This window comes from Solanum stenotomum, chromosome 9 (genome assembly GCF_019186545.1).
Source record: "Solanum stenotomum isolate F172 chromosome 9, ASM1918654v1, whole genome shotgun sequence".
Lineage (NCBI taxonomy): Eukaryota > Viridiplantae > Streptophyta > Magnoliopsida > Solanales > Solanaceae > Solanum > Solanum stenotomum.
This window is the reverse complement of record NC_064290.1, coordinates 4676613-4697961: the sequence shown is the minus strand read 5'-3', so window position 1 is coordinate 4697961 and position 21349 is coordinate 4676613. Positions and strand designations below refer to the sequence as shown.

Here is a 21349-nt window from a genome sequence, read left to right as displayed (position 1 = left end):
CCCCCCCCCCCCCCCCCCCCCCCCCCCCCCCCCCCCCCCCCGAATCCTCATTTATGTAGAACTATTTAATTGAGCAACAATTTTTTTTTTAAAATACTTTTGAAACAGGTGCACAACAAAAAATAAAGTAAATTTACAATGTAATTTATTAAAAAGTGTCACATAAATTTAGATGGAGAAAATACAAATTAAACGTACATTATTGTATATTTAGAGTACATAACACTTGGTTCTTCAAGCTATATTTAACCTCATTATTCAAGCACCTATTCCACACTCACTCTCCTACTCCACAAGCAATTCTCTCTTTGTGTTTTTGAAACAAAATCTAAAGTTTCTATATCGGCTATATTAGAAAGTTTTCTTTCTTCTATCTTTGGGAAGTTGATTTTCTATTTGTGTAGAATATATCATTCGTTTACAAGTATATTATTCTTTTTTCTTTGCACTTTTATTCAATATTTCTTCAATTGTACCATCCCAATAAATGGATTATAGAAATAGTCGATATTTCAGTTATTATTCATCATCTTCCCCATTTCACAAACAATTTGCGGTGCAAGAGGCAAATTCTCAAAATTTCCAGGAATTTATTAGTCAAAATTTATATGAGTATAATAATATTCTTATGTACGTTTACAAGGAACAAAAGTGCTCAAAACTTTATAGTCACGATTGGACATCTTGCCCTTTTACCCATCAAGGGGAAAAAGCACGTCGACGTGACCCAAGGAAATACAACTATTTGCCAATTCCTTGCCCTGGTTATAAATTCGCATCTTGCATAAAGGGAGATAATTGTGAATTATGCCATGGAGTTTTCGAGTACTGGTTACACCCTGCGAAGTACAAGACCAATCCGTGCCAAGTTGACATGTCGTGTAACAGACCAATCTGTTTCTTCGCACATACACTAAATGAGCTTCATCCTGAGACGAAATACAATTGGTGCTATGTGTATCAATACCCTTTATACATCCAATCATATCCAGACATTATCAATTGAAAATGGTCCAAATGGTAATTGGATGATTGTTCCTTGTAACCCTCAACTACAACCACCACCACATGATCACTATTACAGTACTACTGCTTTTGGAAAGGGAAATTCTCCGAATCCCCAACAAATTCCTCCAAAAAATACGTCAACTTTTGAGTTGTTTGATCAACCTCCTGCTTCATCTTCTCAAACTCATCCAAGATTTGGCCATAATGCTCAAAATGATAGTTATTTTTCACTTTATTCAGCAAACCATGCAAAGTTGATTGAGGAGATAAAGAATCTTGAGCTTGGGAGTACTTTTCATGCTAAGATGAATAAAATATATAATTATAAGGGAAAAAGATCGGTGGAGTATGTGTTATGGGATCAAAAATTTCCAAACATCAATTGAGCTTCTGACTTGTTGGTGGATTCATTTGAGGTACAAGCATTTAAATATTTTGTACATGATGAGCGATAGTAATTTATAATTTATGTATAAACGGATAATTAATTTGAAATCATTTTTACGAGGATGTTAACTATTTCTAACTCTTTTTTGACATTTTTCGTTTCTGTCTTTATATGTATCTAACGTTAATATTGATGTTTCAAGTATTGTATATATATACCATAAAAATTGATCACCCATACGTCCTTCCCTTTTTAATTGTATTTTGTTATAACCAGATGGTATCCAAACCTATTAGTTTAGTTGATTGGGATTTGCATCATGTAAACATAAAAAATGAAAGCATTTTTTCTAATTTTCAATTCTCAGGGTTCAAATTAAACGTTAAGGTAAAAAGATCTTATATATCCATATCATCACGCTCCTTGGTGTTGGTCATTCAAAATAAACGATTTAGTTACAAGAATTCAATGTCGTCGTAACCTTGGCTAGGACTCAGGGGGGATACTGACTTCATGGAAAATCTCCTTTTTAGTATTACGCCTAATTTGCTTTCATTAAGATTAAGACATCTAAATGCACATCTGAATAATTAAGATCTATGTCTATAGATCTGCTCACTGAATATAAGTGTATATATATATATAAACACAATAAATATTATGATTCAAAAATTGAAGTTAAAATTATATTAACAAAATATTAGAAAAAAATGTAATTACTTGATAAATGTTAAGATATTTAAATTATAAATAAATATTTTAATTTTGATGAAAACGAAATGGAACTACGTGGACTACTTATATAAATTATAACAAAAAAAAAATGACTGTTAGAAAAAAATGTAGTCATCTTTTTTTATTTCAACAACATATATTTATGAAGTTGTTTTACACTTTAATCAAATAAAAGAATTATAATAAATTTGATCAATTCTTGATAAACAAGTAGCAAGAACAAAAATTAAAAGTTTAAGGAAAATGATTTGTATAATTAATAAAGTTGGAGAATGGAAGAGACTTGAATTTTTTTGAAGAGAAAAATATGGAGCACAATTGTTTTTTCTTAAAATAAAAGTGTCTTTAAAAGGGTCTGAGTGAGAATAAGACTCTATCACAGATCTAATTTATTCTGACTCATTAAGAGATTTTCAAGTAAAAAAATAAACGCACTTAATAAGCATTCATTCAGATTCAAACCTTCATTAAGTGCAAACAATTGAGGCTTTACTTAAATTAGGATCGTGTTAAATTTTATTTACATGTTAACTAAAGAAGTTCATATCCAAATTAAAGATATCAAATTGAACAAATTAGAAAAGAAAAAGATTGAATCATATCAAATTTAGTTACATGTGATATTAATATAGCATTTAAAAAATCTATCAAATCAAAACATGTAAAGGTGATACTATATATTCACTTTCAAACACTTCTACATGTGAGAAGGAGAAAATAATACAACTGTTTGTATGATATATAATATCAAATATTATGTAAGCATTAAAAGAATTAGAAGAACATATTACTTTCTTTAGATGGTATTAAAAAAGTAACAAAAAAAAAAAAAAGAGAAACAGTTTTTGTTGGGGTGTGTGTGGGGGGTGAGGGAGGGGGGCTCAAAGCAGTTAATTTTGGCTTGTATGATAACAAAAACAATCAATAATGTCATCACGAAGTCTCAAATAAATTTAAATAAAAAATAGGTCATAAATTAATAATTTATATTAGTACACATTTTTAAAATTGTATATCAAATCTATTGAATCAAAACATCTAAAAATAGTAATGGCATAATACATATATTAGACTCTAAACTTGACTTCAAATTTTAACTTTGACCTTCAACTTTCATAGTGCACAAATAGGCACTTTAACTATCAAACCTTTTAATAGATAAACACGCGAGTCCCACCTGGCAAAATGCGTGATATGCACAAATTCTACGCGAGTTGGGAGTTATTTTCGAGGCTCACAACGGTAAAAAAATGCTGAAATGACAATTCTACCCTTAATGAATCCCTTTTATATATATATCTTTATATTTCCAAATCAAAATCTCATTTCTCTTTTCCTCCTCTTTCAAACCAAGTTTTTTCCTCTCTTTAAAACGATTTGTGCTCATATTTAGTGCAAATGGATTCTAACTTTTTTTGTCATTATGGAAAAAGAGCTATAATGAAGATTTCTTGGTCTGCAAACAATCTAGGTCGTTGGTTTCTTGGATGTGAAGATGGTCGGGTATGGTTTCATTTAAAACATCTTTTTTGGTTTAAATTTTCGTTCTCAAGATTCAATTTTGATAGTGAATTTGTTCTTCTTAAACAGGTTGGATGCAAGTTTTTTAGATGGTGTGAACTTGATTATACTGAACACGCTAGAATTGCTATTTCGGGATTACAAAAGAGGATAAAAAAATATGATGAAAAAAAGGAAAAGATTAGGAGGAAATATCGAGTTTTGCTGGTCATTGTGATACTATCTTGGATTTATAGAGAGTTCTTTATGTAGTAAATGTTATGTAGATTGGTTGAAAAAGTTATGCCGGAATCGTTTTGTTCGTAATGTAATTTTCTTTATGGGTTAGTGGCTACCACTATCTATTGTAAGCAATCAAAATAATGGATGTGAAATGCACTATTTTAGAGTTGGCAGCAGTTTGTCTCTCAACATTGGTTTTAATATTTATCACTTTTACAACTTACAAGGACATTACTTAGCATGATTCATACACTTTCATACTAGCATGATTCACACACTTTCATACATAGTAAACACCTAACATCAAGGCAGCCTAACATCAATCATAACAAACACCAAAATACTTCACATAATATAACTTAATATCCATTAAACTAGGACAACTAAATACCCTCCAAAGATTTGTCTATGCAAACATACATCAAAATAACCCAAAATACATCAAAATGATTAGTAATTGGAGTATGCCTTTACAAACAGTTATCAAAATAAACAAAAACAAAGACCTCCTACATCAACATTTATACACATCATTAACACTTTAAACTCTTATGGAACCCACTTGCCCTTGGATTTGCTTTGCACCTTTTTTTTTTACAATTGTTGAAGTTGATTTCTAGTCATTGCATCTTTTCCTTTCCATTTCAAACCAGGTGGCTTGAATCCAAGATCAACATTTGTTTGTGATGCATCTTTAAATGCTATCCCTGCTCCACTTGAGATAACCCTTTCACTTGATCTTCCTGGCTACATAATTCATAGGGCATTATTTAGTATACCTAAATAAAGATGTAAGAAAATAAATTAAAGAAGGCAATATACATACGTTAATCACTTGTCTTCCAGTTTGTATGTCTGTGTAAACACCAAATCTCACATCTTTTGTTCTTTTTCTTCCAACTAAAGGAGCTGGTGGCATTCCAACTGAAGAAGATGATGTTCATGCAGTTGAAGAAGATGTTGCCCTTGCAGTTGGCTGCTTTTTTTTCCTTCCTTTAACCTTTAAAGTATTTACATATAAAGAAAAGGCATTTCCAGTGCTAGGCTGCCTCAATGGTGATTGTGAAGGCTGCCTCACTGGTGGTTGTTGAAAAGGCCTTGCAGGCTATTGTGTGGGCTGTTGAGAGGGCTATAAAGACACAAAATTAGAAGTATAAAACTAATTAAAACTTACAAGAAATACAGAAATGCTTACCACTGATTTACAAGTTCTTTTGTTATGCCCAACTTGATGGCATTTGGAACATGACATCTTCACTTAATTCTTTGATGCTTTCCCCCACTTCTTTTTTCTCGGTTCATCTTTATCTTTTCTTCTACATCTACCTGGTCTTCCAGGCATCGACTTCACTTCAGGAGGCTCAACTGGTGGGTTATTGGTGTCAGGCCACATTATCATATTGGAGATGGGTTGTAAGAAGTACTTATAAGCTCTTAGGAATGTATCTTTTTTGTACCAATGTTCCACATAATCTTCTGGTTCTTGCCCAATGTGATATAAGGCACAAACTGCATGTTGGCAAGGTATGCCCTTCAACTGCCACAACCTACAACTACATGTCTTTCTAGTCATGTCAATTATGTGTCTATACTCTCCTTCTTGAATTTCAAATCCAATGTCATGATTCCAATTCACCCTTAGTGTCCTACCAATCTCTTTGTTTTCTTCTAAAATCAATCTTGCCATAGGTGAAATGTCACCGATCCAAGTATCTACAAACTTAATCATATCTCCATGCCTATCCATCATTTTATGTCTAATATCTTCAAGCATACTAATCACAGATTTATGTCTAGGACCAACAATCCATGAATTAAATGTTTCACACATATTATTTTCCACCACATCACACTTTGATCTTTCACTAAATAAAGCTCTACACCAATATTCTTTGTTATATCCAAGCAATGCCTCACATATTCTATCACCCAATTTTCCCAAATATTCAAATTCATCTCTCAATTTAACCTCAAAGCTAGCTTTGGCACACCTCCAAAATGCTTTTCTCCTTTCCTCACCTCTCCATCTTTTTTGCCAGTTTGCCCAAATATGTCTTGCACACATTCTTCTTTCAGCATTAGGAAGTAAGACTTCAACTGCTACCTCAAGACCCTAAGAAATATTAAATCAATAACTTTAAGGCACACTTCACTTACTTCACACACTAAGTGAATAGCTGCATGTTTTGCAACCTTTTAGACAGAATATTTTGCAACTTTTTATTACAAAGTGATTCAACAAACTACCACAAACAAATAGCACAAGATCAAGATGCAAAAAATAGAATGAAATAAAACATGATTTAATCCAAAGCATGCGTGGAATTTTTCTCAATGTCAAACAAACATTAACCACAAAAAGACAAATAAAATAGCAGCAAAATGTGCATTTCAATTTATCTAAAAACCAATCATCAGCCCAAAAACTTTATATATATATATATATATTGAATACCAAAAAACATAAAAAATTAATCTATACACAATTCTAATCAATTTCATAGGCAAGCTTAGGTGAAATATCATATCTTAGAATCTATTGTTTATTCTATCTCATTTTATATGATAAAAGAATGATACATTTATGTATTTGATAGTAAGGGTCGATTTAAGATTTGAAATTTATGATTTCTAGATTTTAGCCATTTTGAGTTTACTAGGTTCTAAACTTGTGATTTGCAATTCAAAGAACTTGTGAATCAACTCATCATACTTAATTATCCCTTTACAGTGACATAAAGTCATTCTACATGATAAAATTGTGAGTTTGTAACATCATTCCCATACAGACCAATTACACCAAAAACAGAATGTCAATCCTGCACAAATGACTGATTGCAAAAACAGTTGACAAAATTAATCATGTCTTCATGATGTTAAATCTTTTGCAGTAACACAGGGCAGTAATACAAAACAGTAAAACAGGGCAGTAACACAGGACAGTAACACAGGGCAGTAACACAAGACAGTAACACAGGGCAGTAAATAAACAAAGGCAGAATAAATACCTTTTGCATGTCAGACATGACTGTTATGCCACATCCATCACCAAGTTGCAAGTCTTCATTGAGATAGCTTAAGAACCAACTCCAAGAGTGTTTAGTTTCTTAATCAACCACTACCCAAGCTATTGGATACATTTGATTGTTTCCATTTTTTCCAACAGCCACTAATAATTCTCCTCTACAAGCACCCTTCAGAAAGCATCCATCCAATCCTATAATCTTCCTACAACCTTCCAGCCATCCATTTTTCAATGCAGCAAAGCAAACATAGAAATATTTGAACAAGTGTAAGCCATGGACTGTTTCATTATCAGTTCTAACCCAACAAGAACTCCCAGGATTTGTACTCTTAATCATGTCAGCATAGTCTAACAACCTTGAAAACTCAAGCTTCCAATCACCTAAGAACTTGACAATAACATTCATTTTTGCCCTGTAACATATTGATCTTCCCACTTTTAAGCCCCATTCTTTTTTTAGTGTCTCTTGAAGCTTATGAACTCTCATGTCAGGTTGAGATATTATTCTATCCCTCATTTTCATTTCCACATATTTGGTTGTGCACAACCTGTTCTTATTCTTTGAAATACATCTATGAGCAGGAAAGTATTTCTTCACAAAAAAATTTCCAGAATCTTTATCCAAACTTGCAAAGATTTCCCATTTACACTTCCCTTCACATTTTACCCTAACTCTATGAGGTTCATTGGGCTTAAGCCTTAACTGAACCTTATGTTGAACAGCATAATCAGCAACAGCCTTTCTAAATTGAGTTGCACTCTCAAATATCATACCTAACTCAAAGAAAGAAACAGATGAAGAAGAATCATACATCAATTTGTTGCTTTTTCTTCTTGCAGGTAAATCAACACCTGGTTGTGCTAGAACATCTAGCTCCTCATCACTATCTTCACTTGGTTCATCTGATGAATCAATAAACACTTCATCACCTCCCAATTTCCCATTAAATTTGGCTGCCTTATTGGTAAAGATATTCTCAAATCCCTTATCTATGCCAACTTCTCCAAGCTCAACACCTTGATCCTTTGAGAGTTTTTTAGTTCTCTTTTTTTTGCTTTGCAGCTTCATTTTTTTTGTCTTCCCTAAGTTTTTCTCTAAAAGCTCTCAATTCTTCATCAACTTCACTATCATCCTGATTTGGAACATCATCTAAGTCATCCTCTTCAAAGTTAAGAGAATCATCATTTTCTTCATCTAATGGTTGTTCAACTTCACCTTCCCCATTTATACCAAGTTCAGTGTGTGAAACCCTAAAGCAATTTTCCAATTCTTGATTATTATTTTCAACAGAAAATGGTCCCAAAGTAGGTGTAGCAGTGGACCCCCCCTTTTTAACAGTCACATGCTTCAACAACAACTTAAAAAATGACCCACTTCACAAATCTTCAACAAAGTTATATAGTTGGGTGTCACTTTCTAACTTGACAAAATTATGGGTAATAGGGTCTTCAGTAAAAAAAGCATCAACTTCATCATATCCAATGTCTTTTGCATACGATTTCAGTTCGGTCAAAGAGAAGTGGTCCTTATCTATGCTAAATATGATGTTTCCCAATTTCGACACATATTGACCTTTATAAATGTGATCTCCATGGTGAAAAATAGCTATAATATGACCCATATGTATAAAGTTGTAAGAAAATAACTATTTTACATTAATGGTGACAAAAAGATTCAACTTTGTATCAAAGATAAACTTTCAAAAGGGCAAATTGAGGCATACCTGAACAGATGAACATCAGCTTCCCCAGAAATCTTGAACGATTTTCCCCCTTTGATTCCCAAATTTTGATTCACTTGCTGACCTAAGGTTTTCACTTTGAGATGATTTTGAATTGTGTAGGTGAAATGAACAGATGAAATGTTTTAACCTTCTATATTAATTGAAATTAATTAATTTATTTTTTAGTTCTAAAATTGACATGTAAAATGTTTAATTAGTTGGCAGTCATTGAGTGGCTCACTAATACACGTGAAAATGTTTGCATTTCACGCTCTTTGGTCCAAAAATCGCGTGTTTATTTAATTAAAAGTCTGGATAGTTAAAGTGTTTATTTGTGCACAATGAAAATTGAAGGTCAAAGTTAAAATTTGAAGCCAAGTTTAAAGTCTAATATATGTATTATGCCTTCTTTTTCATATGACTAACAAAATGTAAACAAAATATAATGAGCTGATTAAACTAATAATTCCTACAACTTAAAGTGATTTTTTGGCCCTTTAGGGCAATAAAGTAGAATTGTCAATGGAGAGTGAAAGTTTTAGGTTTAATTTACATATATATTTTGATAGTTGAATATATTTTTTATACTATTAACAAAATTTCATTTGTTATAATAAAATTTTTATGTTTCAGGTAATTGATTTTACTTAAAGAAAAAGTTTAAATATATCATCGAAGTAAACAAAATGACTTATCTATGTCACTTGTTGATAGTTGAACACAAGAATGTTTAGTATCAATTCTTTTAGTATTATTTAGGGAGTCATATTTTATATATATGTATATACGATAGATGTTGTATATTCCTCTTAGTTTTTCTTATGTTTACTTTTTTTTTATTTTGAACCTCCTTAGTAAAATTCTAATCTATCACTGATTAGACATAAACATAATACCACCGACGTTACTATTTCGGATCATATATGTTGCCATTACCCATTAACAAAACTCTTTTACTATCAAAATAGTGTTACGTGACATTATTTAAATCCTTCATTACTAATCATCACTCACCTCTTTTACGTATGTCATACTTAAAAGGATGAAAAGGGTAATCTTAATACTAAGATGTGTTTTTAACCTTTGTTCCTTGCTTGTCATTTTCAAATACTACTGTAAGTTTGTAACTATTTTAATATCTAAAGTGCTAATTGATCTATTCATTATTGTTTGCCGTAGGGATAAAGAAATGGGAAAGAGAATATTATTTCACCTACTAAACCAGTAGTTGTATCTTCCTCGTGGACTTGATCAACTTAGATTTTAAAAACTTTAGGTTATACGATTACTGGAAAGTAGATAAAGGCAAATGGCAGGAAAATAAATATGAAAATTCATATGACCGACTTCAATTAGTTTAGTACTGAAATTCAGATAATATAATTAAAGGAAAAGGTCCAAAATGTCCTTACGTATTTGATTTGTTTATGAATATCTTTCGTTAACATATTAGTTCGTAAAAAGCCCTCGCATAATTTTTGGTCCTAAATTAAAAAGTGTTATAATAGTGACGAGTCAAAAACACACTTAAAATATTTTGACTTTTTTGAGTTTTATACATGGATTATCACCAAATGTTTATCAAAATACATCCTATTATTAATTGTTCACTTTTCCAATATAGATAGGATAAAGGAACAACTTATATATGCTAAGGTGTATTTCGATAAATAGTTATTAATAATTTAGATAGAAAAAGTAAATACATGATAGTTTAGAAATAGAAAGAATGAAATACTTTAGGTGTGTTTAGCCCTTTATTCTACGTGTGAATTTCCCATGATCATGTGATTTACAATATTTGAGATGGTCCAGTACAATATGTTGGAGTCTCACGTCAGTACATTCAAACTGGGGCGGATCTACCCTAGAGCAAGGGGTGTCGAGCGATACCCCTTTGTCGGATAATTTACATTATATATATATAGGTCAAAATTTAATTTAATGAATATACATACAAGTGTTGACACATCTTGAAAATTTAGTGTAGTGATTAAGGTGTTGCAAACCTTATTGGAGAGTTTGTGTTCTATTCTTGATATCGGCGTTTACTTTTTTATAAAAATACCATTTCGAATTTTATGTTTTTATTTTTGGAATTTCATATAAATTATTAAATTCTTTTGACATTTTTTTTTGTTTTGAATATCCTTATTAGAATTCGTGACTCCGCCATTATAAAAAGTTATTTCACCCTAACAACAAAATTAACCAAATAATCTTAAGATATTTCCCCCTCTCTCTCCATATTTAATCAAACGGGCGTTGGCAGCTGAAATGATACATAAAAGAAAAAAAATCAATTTCCAAGATATTAAAATCAAACATCTCAAAGCATATAGAGTAATTTATAACAAACTATGTACTACTTCCATTCATTTTTAATTTTCATAGTTTCGTTTTTTAGAGTCAAACTATAAAAAATTTGACTAACATTTTACGATATATTTTTTCATCATATTGATATGCAAATTGAAATTTATAGTATATTATATATAGTTTTTGAATAGCTAAATTTTTTATTAAAAATATCAAATTAATATAATCTAATTTAACTTTGAAAATTAGTCAAATTGACTTTTGAAAAACGCAATTTGACAAATAAAAGGTGATGAACGGAGTACATAAGAATATAACAAACAAGAGCTACTCCCAAAATGCAGTAGTGAATTGACAGTTGTGTGTTGTATCATCTTAGGAGAATAAAAATTAGTACTTTAATTATTATTAATCTTCAAAACAAAACAAAAAAAACTAGTTTTATTCTTATCTAGTATTTGTGTAAACGCTCAACTACTCAACTTTTAATGTGATATCTATCACTTTCTAAAGGTTGAAAAAAAGGTAAATATCTCCTTGTATTATGATTTTTTTGTTACTAGCGGTGGGGGTTGACAACAGAGCGGGGAGAAGCTAGAGTTTTAATTAAAGGAATTTTGTAAAACTTGATATTTTTAATTAATATTTTGTATTTGTGTTAAGAAATTTATTTAATATATATAAATAATTTAATCAGTGTCTAGTAAATTAATTTTATAAAAAAAATTTATAATTTATAAACTCAAAATTCTGAATTTGTCGTTAATCGGCAAGGAGGGTTGATGGTTAACTCTTAAGTTGTAACATTCTATGTCAAAAGAGTTTGAAAACGCTAATTTTATATAGTTATTGTTTGATTAAACTAGTTAAAAATAAGTTTAACAGTCAAATTAAGCAGCTAAATGATGCAAGTTGAAATCATAATCGTAATGCAATTTGGTTACTCAAGAAGTCAAAAGGTTTGGGTGGGGGTGGGGTGAGAGGTATTCTAAATTTAGAGGCGAAATTAGGATTTTAATTTTATGGATTCTGAATTTTATAATGACGATTATAAGTGATAATAATTGGGTTCTAAATTTAATATATTTAATGAATTTATTAATACAAATACACTATTTGAACAAAATCTACTGAGTTCAGCCGAACCTGCATGTAGGCGCTCGATTCCTAATTCCAATACTCTATGCATGGTTAAGGAAAAAAAGAGTGTAATTGTATAAATCATGTATGTAAAGAAGCATGAAAAAAATCCTATCGAAAGTGTCACCTCCAAAAATAGGTTCTGAAATATGCGAATTTGAATTAATTGAGAATACTCCAATACACTATGGTTAGGGAAAAAAGAGTATAATTGTACTATAAACCATATGTATGTTAAAGCATATAGTAGTAGCAATGTACTGTCATGAAAATGTAGTCTCCAAAAATGAATCCTGCAATGCGTGAATTCGGAATAAATTTCGTGTCCTTTCTATCATTTACCTAACTGTTCATGTTGCACAAATCAAACAATTTACAATCACATGCAAAGCCCATCCCAACACAAGTACACAACTCAGCCAAACAGTTACAAATGTAGTAGTAGTACACAATAAAACACCAAATCTAAAAGAGAACAAGTCACACTAAATATGTATGTAAAATCTTGGTACATGATACATGTTTTGCTCAGTAAAATATTTTGTAACTGCAAGTAGAAATTTTCTCATGTGCTGACTTTATCAATTGTAAAATATGACCCCATACCAAAATAAATGAGTGGGATATTAATGGTATTCTTACCTTATCCTATGTCATTGGTAACACCAACTCTCTATTTTAAGGGATATTCATTTATGTAACACTATTCAGTTTGTCAGTCCTGAAAATTTAGCAAATAATAATAGTGATCCAGACAATTACCAATCTCCCTTTAAAAAAAAAAGAATTACAAGATGAAAATCGAACTTTCACCAATAATGTAAAAGTTTAAATAGTCAATTAACTGAGTTATTGAGTGGACGTTTGACTATGAAAACCAAATATTATTCACTTTTTTTTTGGAATTCTTAAGTTGGAATTAGAGTAGAAGTGTGTTTGGTCGTACTTTTTGTAAAGAATATTTAAAATTTGAATGCTTTTTTCCCGAATATAGTTTATATCTTCCAAATTCTAAAGACGAACAAAATCACCTAACTTGACTAATTTACCTAAAACATACAATCAAATACTGCCCCTGTTCCTATTTAGTTGTCATCATTTTAAGTTTCGCGTCTCTTAAGAAATTAGGTAAGTTACCATTGTATCCTTATTTAGTGTACTCTTGAAGTCAAGTTTTCAATAAAGGAACAAGAATTAATTTATTTTGATTAATTAATTTGACCAGTGAACATGAATTAATTATTTAGTTTCCCTATGTTGATCAAATGCATATTTTCAAGGCTAATAACTCTTAATGGTAAAATAGGGAAAAAAAGGGTCATTTATGCAGGGTTTTTGTGAAATGACAAGTATTAAAGAACATTTATTTTTAGTAAGAATGACATATAAATAGAAGCGGAGAAATTATGTTTTTCATAGATTAGATCGCATGTACGAGCGACTACATACTATTACAAATATTTTCAATTTATATGGAATTTTTTATGATGGTGATTTGATCAGTTGCAAATATATTTTGAAACTGTCAAAATGAGCCAACTTCATGACTTGCATTGCCATGCCCTACACAATTCATGTGTATATTATAGCCACTTTATGTCATACTTAGTACATGCATGCAAATAGTTTCACATTAGCTTACTGTCTAACAAGTACTATAAAATAGAGCCCATTTTCTTGAATTAGCTCATCTACTTTCTTATTCACTTTCAACTTTCAAAACTATTTTTCTATCTCTTTTTCCCAATGGAAATTTTACCTGTGAAGACATCAAATTCTGATAGATACAAAATTGAAGCTAGAAATCTTTCCTACAAATTACCTCCTAAATATAATGAGTTTAAATGGATAGGCAAAAAGTTGGCTAACAACAACAAAACTAGTACTTATATACTAAGGAATGTGAGTTGTGAAGCCAAACCAGGAGAAATTACAGCAGTTGTTGGTCCAAGTGGCGCGGGAAAAACGACGTTGTTGGATATTCTAGCAGGAAATGTTGGTCCATCATGTGTTTCTGGTCATGTTCTTGTTAATGATCAGCCTATGAAGCCTGCAAATTTCAGGAGAATATCAGGCTATGTGACACAAGATGAGGCTTTATTCCCTCTTCTCACTGTTGAAGAGACTTTAATGTATAGTGCGCGATTCAGGCTACGTGCAGGGGATGATAAGGCCAAAGACAGAGTGAAAAAGCTGTTGAATGAGCTTGGTTTGGACCATGTTGCTGGTTTAAAAGTTGGGAGAGAATCAAGCAGGACTATTTCAGGTGGTGAGAAGCGTAGAGTGGCGATTGGAGTTGAATTAGTCCATGATCCTGCTGTTGTTTTGCTCGACGAACCAACTTCAGGTCTTGATTCCGCTTCAGCTTTCCATGTAATGCATCTGCTAAAATCAATGGCTAAGAATCATGGTAAGACAATTGTACTAACCATCCATCAGCCTGGTTTTCGAATTCTTGAACTTTTCGATAAAGCTGTGTTGCTGTCAAATGGCTTTGTCCTTCACAATGGATCTTTGCATCTTCTTGAAGAGAAACTTAAGTCCACAGGACATTTCATTCCTCATCATGTCAATGTTCTTGAATTCGCTATCGATATAACAGATAGCCTTGCAGAATGCCTGCATTCTGGAGATCAAAGTGACATTGAAAAATGTGAAACAGAACAAGAAAGTGTTACTGTGCTTAACAAAAACACCAATAAGGAAGTTCTCTACTCCAATTCTCCACTGAAAGAAGTACTAATTCTGAGCCAAAGATTCTGCAGGAACATCTTCAGGACAAAACAACTTTTCTTGGCTAAGGTGATCCAAGCATTACTTGTGGGGCTAATTCTGGGATCAATATTTTTCAATGCTTATAACAACAACACCAAGAATTTGGAGCTGCAATCTCAAGTTGGATTCTTTGCTTTTAGTCTCACATTCTTGCTGTCATCCAACACGGAAGCTCTACCGATTTTCTTAGAAGAAAGGCGAATCCTAATGAGGGAAACATCTAGAGGAGCCTACAGAATTTCCACCTACAATATAGCTAACACTATAGTATTCCTTCCTTTCCTTTTCATAGTGGCTCTTCTCTATGCTATACCAGTATACTGGCTAGTAGGATTAAAGTACGAATTCAGTGCATTCGCGTACTATACTCTGGTGTCCTGGATGATTTTCGCGATGGGGAATTCATTTGTGGCAGCCTGTTCTGCACTAGTGCCAAATTTCCTCCTTGGAATGTCATTTATCGGTTGCCTAATAGGTGCATTTTTCCTTTTCTCAGGGTACTTTATATCGAAGGAGTCAATTCCTATATTCTGGCTATTTGTGCACTATCTGAGTCTGTTTAAGTATCCGTTCGAATGTTTCTTGATTAATGAGTATGGAGGAGAGAGTGGGAAACTGAAATGCATACAGAAAGTTGATGGAGTGTGTCTAATGTATGGTGAACAGTTGTTGACGCGATACGGTCTGGAGGAGTCACAGAAGTGGTCTAACATAGCTATTATGTTGAGTTTCATCTTTTGTTACAGGTTTTTATGTTTTCTAATTCTCTGGTATAGATCTATCAGAAACAAATGTTGAAAAGAATGACTAACAAAATTCCTTTAATTTCATCTATGAAAATCTAAGTACATCAGTTTGTTTTCTTCATATTCTTGCAACATTTTCAGATCTTTTTCCATGCAAATTTGTTGTTCCAAATGAAACCTTCCCTATCCCTTTCCATTTTCAAATTCAAGAAGAGTTGTTTCCAACTCCAACTTGCTTACCAGCCGCGAAAAAGAGAGCACAAAAATCATCATTTGAGTTAAAATATGGCAAAAATGAAGTCATATATACAGCAGTTGCAAGGTAAAGATACACTTGATGGCTCAACTTGTCTAGTAGTAGTAGCCAAGAGGAATATTAAAGCATAACACATTGCAGCATTTGCCATTTTATATTGACTATTGAGAGGAACACTTCATTTTTCGCGTATTTTATAGCAGCAAAAGACTTGACAAAGTCTTCAAATGCAGAGTTTCAGCCTACTGTCTTCAAATGCAGAGTTTCAGCCTACTTTTCACAGAATATAAAAAACCTTAGAGCTGTCTGACCTGTTGACGTCTCACATATAATTGGATGACAACATTCTAAGAAGCAATGTACTTGGTCCAATAATTCATGGAGCAATTTTACTAAAATAAAGACTCAATAGGCCCACAGAGGATGATCTTCTCATACTTGGAAGAATTTTTTATACTCAACTTGTTACTTGTCAACCCTCTTTTTTGTCTGTCATTTGTCAACCCTCAATTTGACACTATTTACTCTGGTTATCAGCCTACATGATCCTTCTGTTCTCGGTTCGTGGGAAATGCTTCCATCACTAACCAGTTCAGCTCGACTAGTGGGCTTTTGTGTTCAAATCTCAAATTTAATTTGCCTGACAAGCTTCCTCAGGCCAACTTTAGGACAAAATACAGCCTCTACCTCACACCTTAACATGAAAAATAATGAAATGACCTAGTAATATTAGGAAGGTTTTTAACTTTATGTCCTAACCATTGTGAAAAATGTTACACTGTGAGGTTATTTAAAAGTTATGAGTAATTTGGTAAAATAAAGTCAGTTGGTAACATAAAAAAGAGGTTGAGTAGTATCTTATACAAACTGTTTAAACTAGTGATGGTGTAAATTTTGTTACATTACATTGTTAATGTATGTAAGTTAAGAACTACAAAATCTCTAGTTTGCTAGCATATGGTAATGTAGAATAGGCTTGATAGGAGAAAAAAGTTGTCCAAATCCAATATTTACGTCAAATCAATAAATGCTAGCTAGTCATATGTCCGTTATATAAAAATCTACCACTTATTTGTTGTAAAGTGATATGGACGCTCGTTTTAATTATAAAGTGATAGTGTAAAATTTGTTTTTTTTTTTTGATGAAGAATGATAGTGTAAAATTTGTTACATTACATAATTTGAAGGAACTATGCGCAGAATAATCTAATTATAAAATGTTGTACAACTTGGGCCTGGGATGAGTTTATTGGTCTGAGATGAATTTAAATGAAAAGACATGAACAGTGTAGGATTCATATAACGGACTTCCAAGTGTTTAGGATGGATTGAGGCATAGTAATTGATTGGTGTTATTGTTGGAAAAATTAAAAGAAAAAAATAACGACATGAATAGACTTGGACAAACCTTCCTTTATGAGCTAGCTTTTATAGTTAAGTCCAAGGGCCATATCTACACTATTCAACACTCTAACCTTCTGAGGCCGCGACAGCTCCCATTCTTTAGTTTACACCCCCCCCTTAAGTAGGCCAATCTGTCGCAAATCCAGATTAGACAGGCTAATGGACTTCAAATACTGAAGGATTATATACAGGAAAACAAAATAAGAAAAAGAAAGAGCTCCATGAACCCACAAGGCATGCCACAGGCCAACATTAAATACATTATAGCACTTGTGTTGGAGTATCAATCAAACACCATCCTTAAATAGGCAATAGATAACTAAAGATTCAATACTTTCCAGTTTCCAGCAAGTTCCATGTTCATAGTTAGTATTAGCAAGAAAAATGTTATTACTACCTTCCAAATTGTATGATGCTAATGCACTATTAGATAGATTCCAATCTGGAGGCAGTCGCGCTCTTTTTCTTTAAAGTAATATGAACATAAATAAGGTTAACTAATTTAGAATGAACAAACAGAAAATGTCTCATAGCAATACACATGCACAATTGGTGTCTTTAGAGGAATCTGCAACATATGTATATAAATTTTCTGGACAGCAACATCATGAAAGCGAAGGAACGGTTACATCAGAATAATTTTGCTTATATTTTTACTGGTTGCAACTTAGTGCAACACGTTCTCCATTTACAAAGGGCAGACATATGTAGCAGCATGCATATCCATTTTATCAGAGGATATGCATGCTAAGACGTATGCCATTAACCCGTGAGATCATTACGTAATACATTATATAGTTGATAAATAAATGCAGTAAATAAGACACATTATTCACCAGAAATCCCCTAAAGAAGATGAGCTCGAAGAATTGAGAAATGAGACTCTTCGTCTCTTGCTTGATAGTGTACTTCTCGAAGAGAATTCCTCGGATGCATAAAATTTATCAAGCACTGACCTCAAAGCCTGACGAACAGAAGTTATAAGAAGCTGGCACCTTTCAGTATCCTCAATATTCCTTTCATTGCCCTCAGTAATCACGAAAACGCTAACCATTCTGCTCCCTAGCGTAGCAATCTCTGCCCTTAGAGTCTTTAGGGGGAGAGTATCCAGAGCTTGTCGCAGATCAGAAATAAGTTCATGCTTATAGTCACAGCACAAAGATGCCTTGACAGAATAAGTGGCTCCGTCAGATCCCTCTGCTTGTTGTTCAACTTTAACTTCATCAATGTCTGTTGGAACTAGAACGCCTTTGGTAGCTTCTGCTGCATTCACTCTCAATTCTTTTATGTGGCCGATGACTTTAGCAAGTAAAGCAGCCTTGTCCATCTATAATAGAAATGCGCAATTTAGCTAGAATTAAACTCAAAACACTTCAAAGGACATGTGAAATAGTGATGGAACCAAAATTAACTTCACCGTCATCAAAAGGTGAAGTATCTCACCATTGCCCCTCTAAAATGTAAAGAAATGCATATAACGCTGGATTAAACTAACAAGGGGAAACAATTCTCCTTCTTACTTAACAGTTCGAGCACTTCTAACAGTGAAACTAGTCCTCTTCTTCTATCTACAGCCGCTTCATTATAGTCTGGCATACTTTAAACCTATGTTTCATGCAAAACCAAATTCTAAAACCATTTATACAATATTGCTTATCAAAAAAATTTAGTGGCATCCATTCTTCCATGAATCGATAAGCCCAATATCCCTATGGCGACAAGTTACAGAGCTTAGGATGTTTAGAGATCATAATAAAGCTCGAGTGTTACCTGATGAATTCATTGCAAGGACTCAACTGCTAAATCAGGTGTCATGCCATTTCAAAATACTTCTATTATTAATTGGGTAAATTGTTGTAGCCAAAGTTGCTAAGCAATATTAACAATTCAGTCCAAAGAAAAAAAGAACTATTCAACCATTCAAAGAAATCGCTTGACATCTAAAGCGTAGTATATAAACAACACAATAAACTCCTCTTCTACTTACCCAAATATGATCTCTAGATTGATTAGAAGATCCTTTCAGTTAGCTAGAATCTGTTACTTGAACAAAACAACATCTTGTGTAATTATATTAAAATATTTGACGGTACATTCTATACCTTGCTAAAAAACCGATCCTTGTTTACCAACCACACATCAGAGGAAGAAAAATCCGACCTTTCAAGGGAGTTGAAGTGGGTAAAACAGTACTCATTATGGAATTAATTTCACCAAAAGACAACGTTGGGACTAATTGTAATTCTGCTCAATCTACTTATGAGCTAGCCAATGGGCTTCACAAGTTTCAGTGTAAGCAGACCTTAACCATGCATCACAGAGATAGAGAGATTGTTTCCGAAAGACCCTCATAAATCAAAGTAGCTACTAAAAAAGGAAATACAGCAGTGGAGAAAACAAGTCAATTAATACAGAAAGCAGTACAGCTCATTCAGAAAAAGAACAGTACCAACAACACAAAAGACAACAGATGTTAACAGCTATCAAAAAACAACAAACAGTAGACAAAGTTTGATTCTTGAAACAAAATAAACTGAAAATTTACCTTATTAGTGCCAGGTATAAGATTCCTAAGAGTACCCAAATGACCATTAATCCTCTCCCTCCTCCTCCTTTCAGCTTCACTATGATTCTTCAAAGCAATCAAAGCTTTTTCTTGATTATCCCCTTTTCCCCCTGGTTTCACCATTGCCTTCACAAGCTCACCATTCTCATTATCCAAAACCAATGAAGAAGATGATGACAACCCATTTCCTATTATACCCTGAAACCCCCCATAAACTTCATTCAACCCATTAAAAGAACTTAAAAAATCCATCTTTTTTGCAGCAAGAAAAACACCCACTTGAAAATTACAGAACAAAACCAGGAGGACGGTTTGTGGGTGATGACCAAACAGAGATTCTTGGACTGGGTTTGCTTATTTTTTCAATTCTAGTAGGTACTTCCATCACTTAAACAGAGATAGCTTATTGTTATTGGCAAAGTTTCTGAACAAGAAAAGATACAATTTTCTTCTTGAATTGAAGCATTATTGAGGGATTTGTGATGAGCCCCAAAGTCCAAATTTTGGAAGATAAAAACAAGAAGATTTTGAATGGTCCCTCAAAGAGAAAGGGTAGCCAAGAACAGTGATGGACACTTTAGTATTGTTGATAAGACAGTCACTATGTACTACTACTACTGCTAGTTGTTTCTTGTTTTGGAAATTAGTGGAGAACTCTATTTAAACCCAACATTAGTTTCGTCAACTCGTTCGATTGGGAACAAATTATTTTAGAATTGATTGTCCCAAATTAGATTATTCTTGAATAAGTTATTTCAACATATATATGAAATAACTTATCTTATTATTAATTAAAACTGTCTAATACCTCAAATTAAACACAAAATAAAATAATCTTATATTTATTACTAATTAAAAAACTACTCCTAATATAAAAAGGGGTAAGAGGGACAGCAATGACTACCAAATCATATAAATTTTTTGCAATGTAATAAATTTTAAAATGTCAGAAACTGTAGTTGTCTCATGTCTGTGACATTTATTATAAAATCCTGCTGCAAATATTGACATGTTTTCTTTCAAAATATATCTCATAAAGTGAGGCTTTTGAAAATATAGAGTATATTAGTTTTTACAACTACCTTACGGTAAAAATATTTTTCTGATACTTTCGGTTTAATAAAAAAATAATTTAAATTAGTCTAAAAGAAGAAGTAATAGAAATACTAAGTAATAGCAAATTGTAACAAAAACAACACAGTAACAGAACAATAAACATAATAAAATAGTATACTAGTTAAAGTACAAAAAACAACAAATAATAACATAAATCGAAGCATAAGAAATTATAGAAACAATGTCACAACTACTAGCAATCTAGTATGAACGAATAACAAAACGCAGTATTATCTACTAATCTTCTAATCTAATTTGTGTCTTCCACAATCTCATATTTAAAGTCATTTCATCAGTAAATTAGAAACTTTATCTCATAGAGTATAATGTACATTTCGCTATTGCAGTCTAAATATATGAATAAATAACATTATTATAAAATTAAAAAAATACTATTTGTTATA

At 32.2% G+C, this 21349-nt stretch overlaps 3 protein-coding genes and 1 long non-coding RNA gene across 4 annotated transcripts; 1 reads left to right on the top strand and 3 right to left on the bottom strand.

Annotated features, from left to right (window-relative positions):
- Positions 1-4295: 4295 nt before the first annotated feature.
- On the bottom strand, positions 4296-4878 carry LOC125875866 (uncharacterized). The gene is made up of 2 exons (XR_007447466.1): positions 4701-4878; positions 4296-4621 (listed from the first exon to the last, which is right to left on the bottom strand). It is a non-coding gene; the product is annotated as an uncharacterized LOC125875866 (long non-coding RNA).
- Positions 4879-4914: 36 nt separating this feature from the next.
- Positions 4915-7968, bottom strand: LOC125876134 (uncharacterized). Its single transcript, XM_049557250.1, has 4 exons — positions 7013-7968; positions 6883-6949; positions 5201-5987; positions 4915-5003 (listed from the first exon to the last, which is right to left on the bottom strand). Exons 1-4 carry the CDS (start codon positions 7966-7968, stop codon positions 4915-4917), a joined length of 1899 nt encoding a protein of 632 aa, XP_049413207.1.
- A 5827-nt stretch (positions 7969-13795) lies between these two features.
- LOC125875839 (ABC transporter G family member 10-like) lies at positions 13796-15659 on the top strand. The gene has a single exon (XM_049556884.1). It carries the CDS (start codon positions 13829-13831, stop codon positions 15653-15655), a length of 1827 nt encoding a protein of 608 aa, XP_049412841.1. The 5' UTR covers positions 13796-13828; the 3' UTR covers positions 15656-15659.
- A 2234-nt stretch (positions 15660-17893) lies between these two features.
- LOC125875856 (transcription factor bHLH30-like) lies at positions 17894-20363 on the bottom strand. The gene is made up of 2 exons (XM_049556900.1): positions 19809-20363; positions 17894-18590 (listed from the first exon to the last, which is right to left on the bottom strand). Exons 1-2 carry the CDS (start codon positions 20079-20081, stop codon positions 18096-18098), a joined length of 768 nt encoding a protein of 255 aa, XP_049412857.1. The 5' UTR covers positions 20082-20363; the 3' UTR covers positions 17894-18095.
- Positions 20364-21349: the final 986 nt, after the last annotated feature.

Coding starts and splice junctions, on each gene's coding strand:
- LOC125876134 (XM_049557250.1), bottom strand. CDS start 7,968: ATGAAGCTGCAAAGCAAAAAAAAGAGAACTAAAAAACTCTCAAAGGAT. Junction 6,950..7,012: donor AAAAATGGAAACAATCAAAT/GTATCCAATAGC, acceptor TTGGTTCTTAAG/CTATCTCAATGAAGACTTGC. Junction 5,988..6,882: donor TCATGTCTGACATGCAAAAG/GTATTTATTCTG, acceptor AATATTTCTTAG/GGTCTTGAGGTAGCAGTTGA.
- LOC125875839 (XM_049556884.1), top strand. CDS start 13,829: ATGGAAATTTTACCTGTGAAGACATCAAATTCTGATAGATACAAAATT.
- LOC125875856 (XM_049556900.1), bottom strand. CDS start 20,081: ATGGATTTTTTAAGTTCTTTTAATGGGTTGAATGAAGTTTATGGGGGG. Junction 18,591..19,808: donor TTATACCTGGCACTAATAAG/GTAAATTTTCAG, acceptor TTTCTATTATAG/ATGGACAAGGCTGCTTTACT.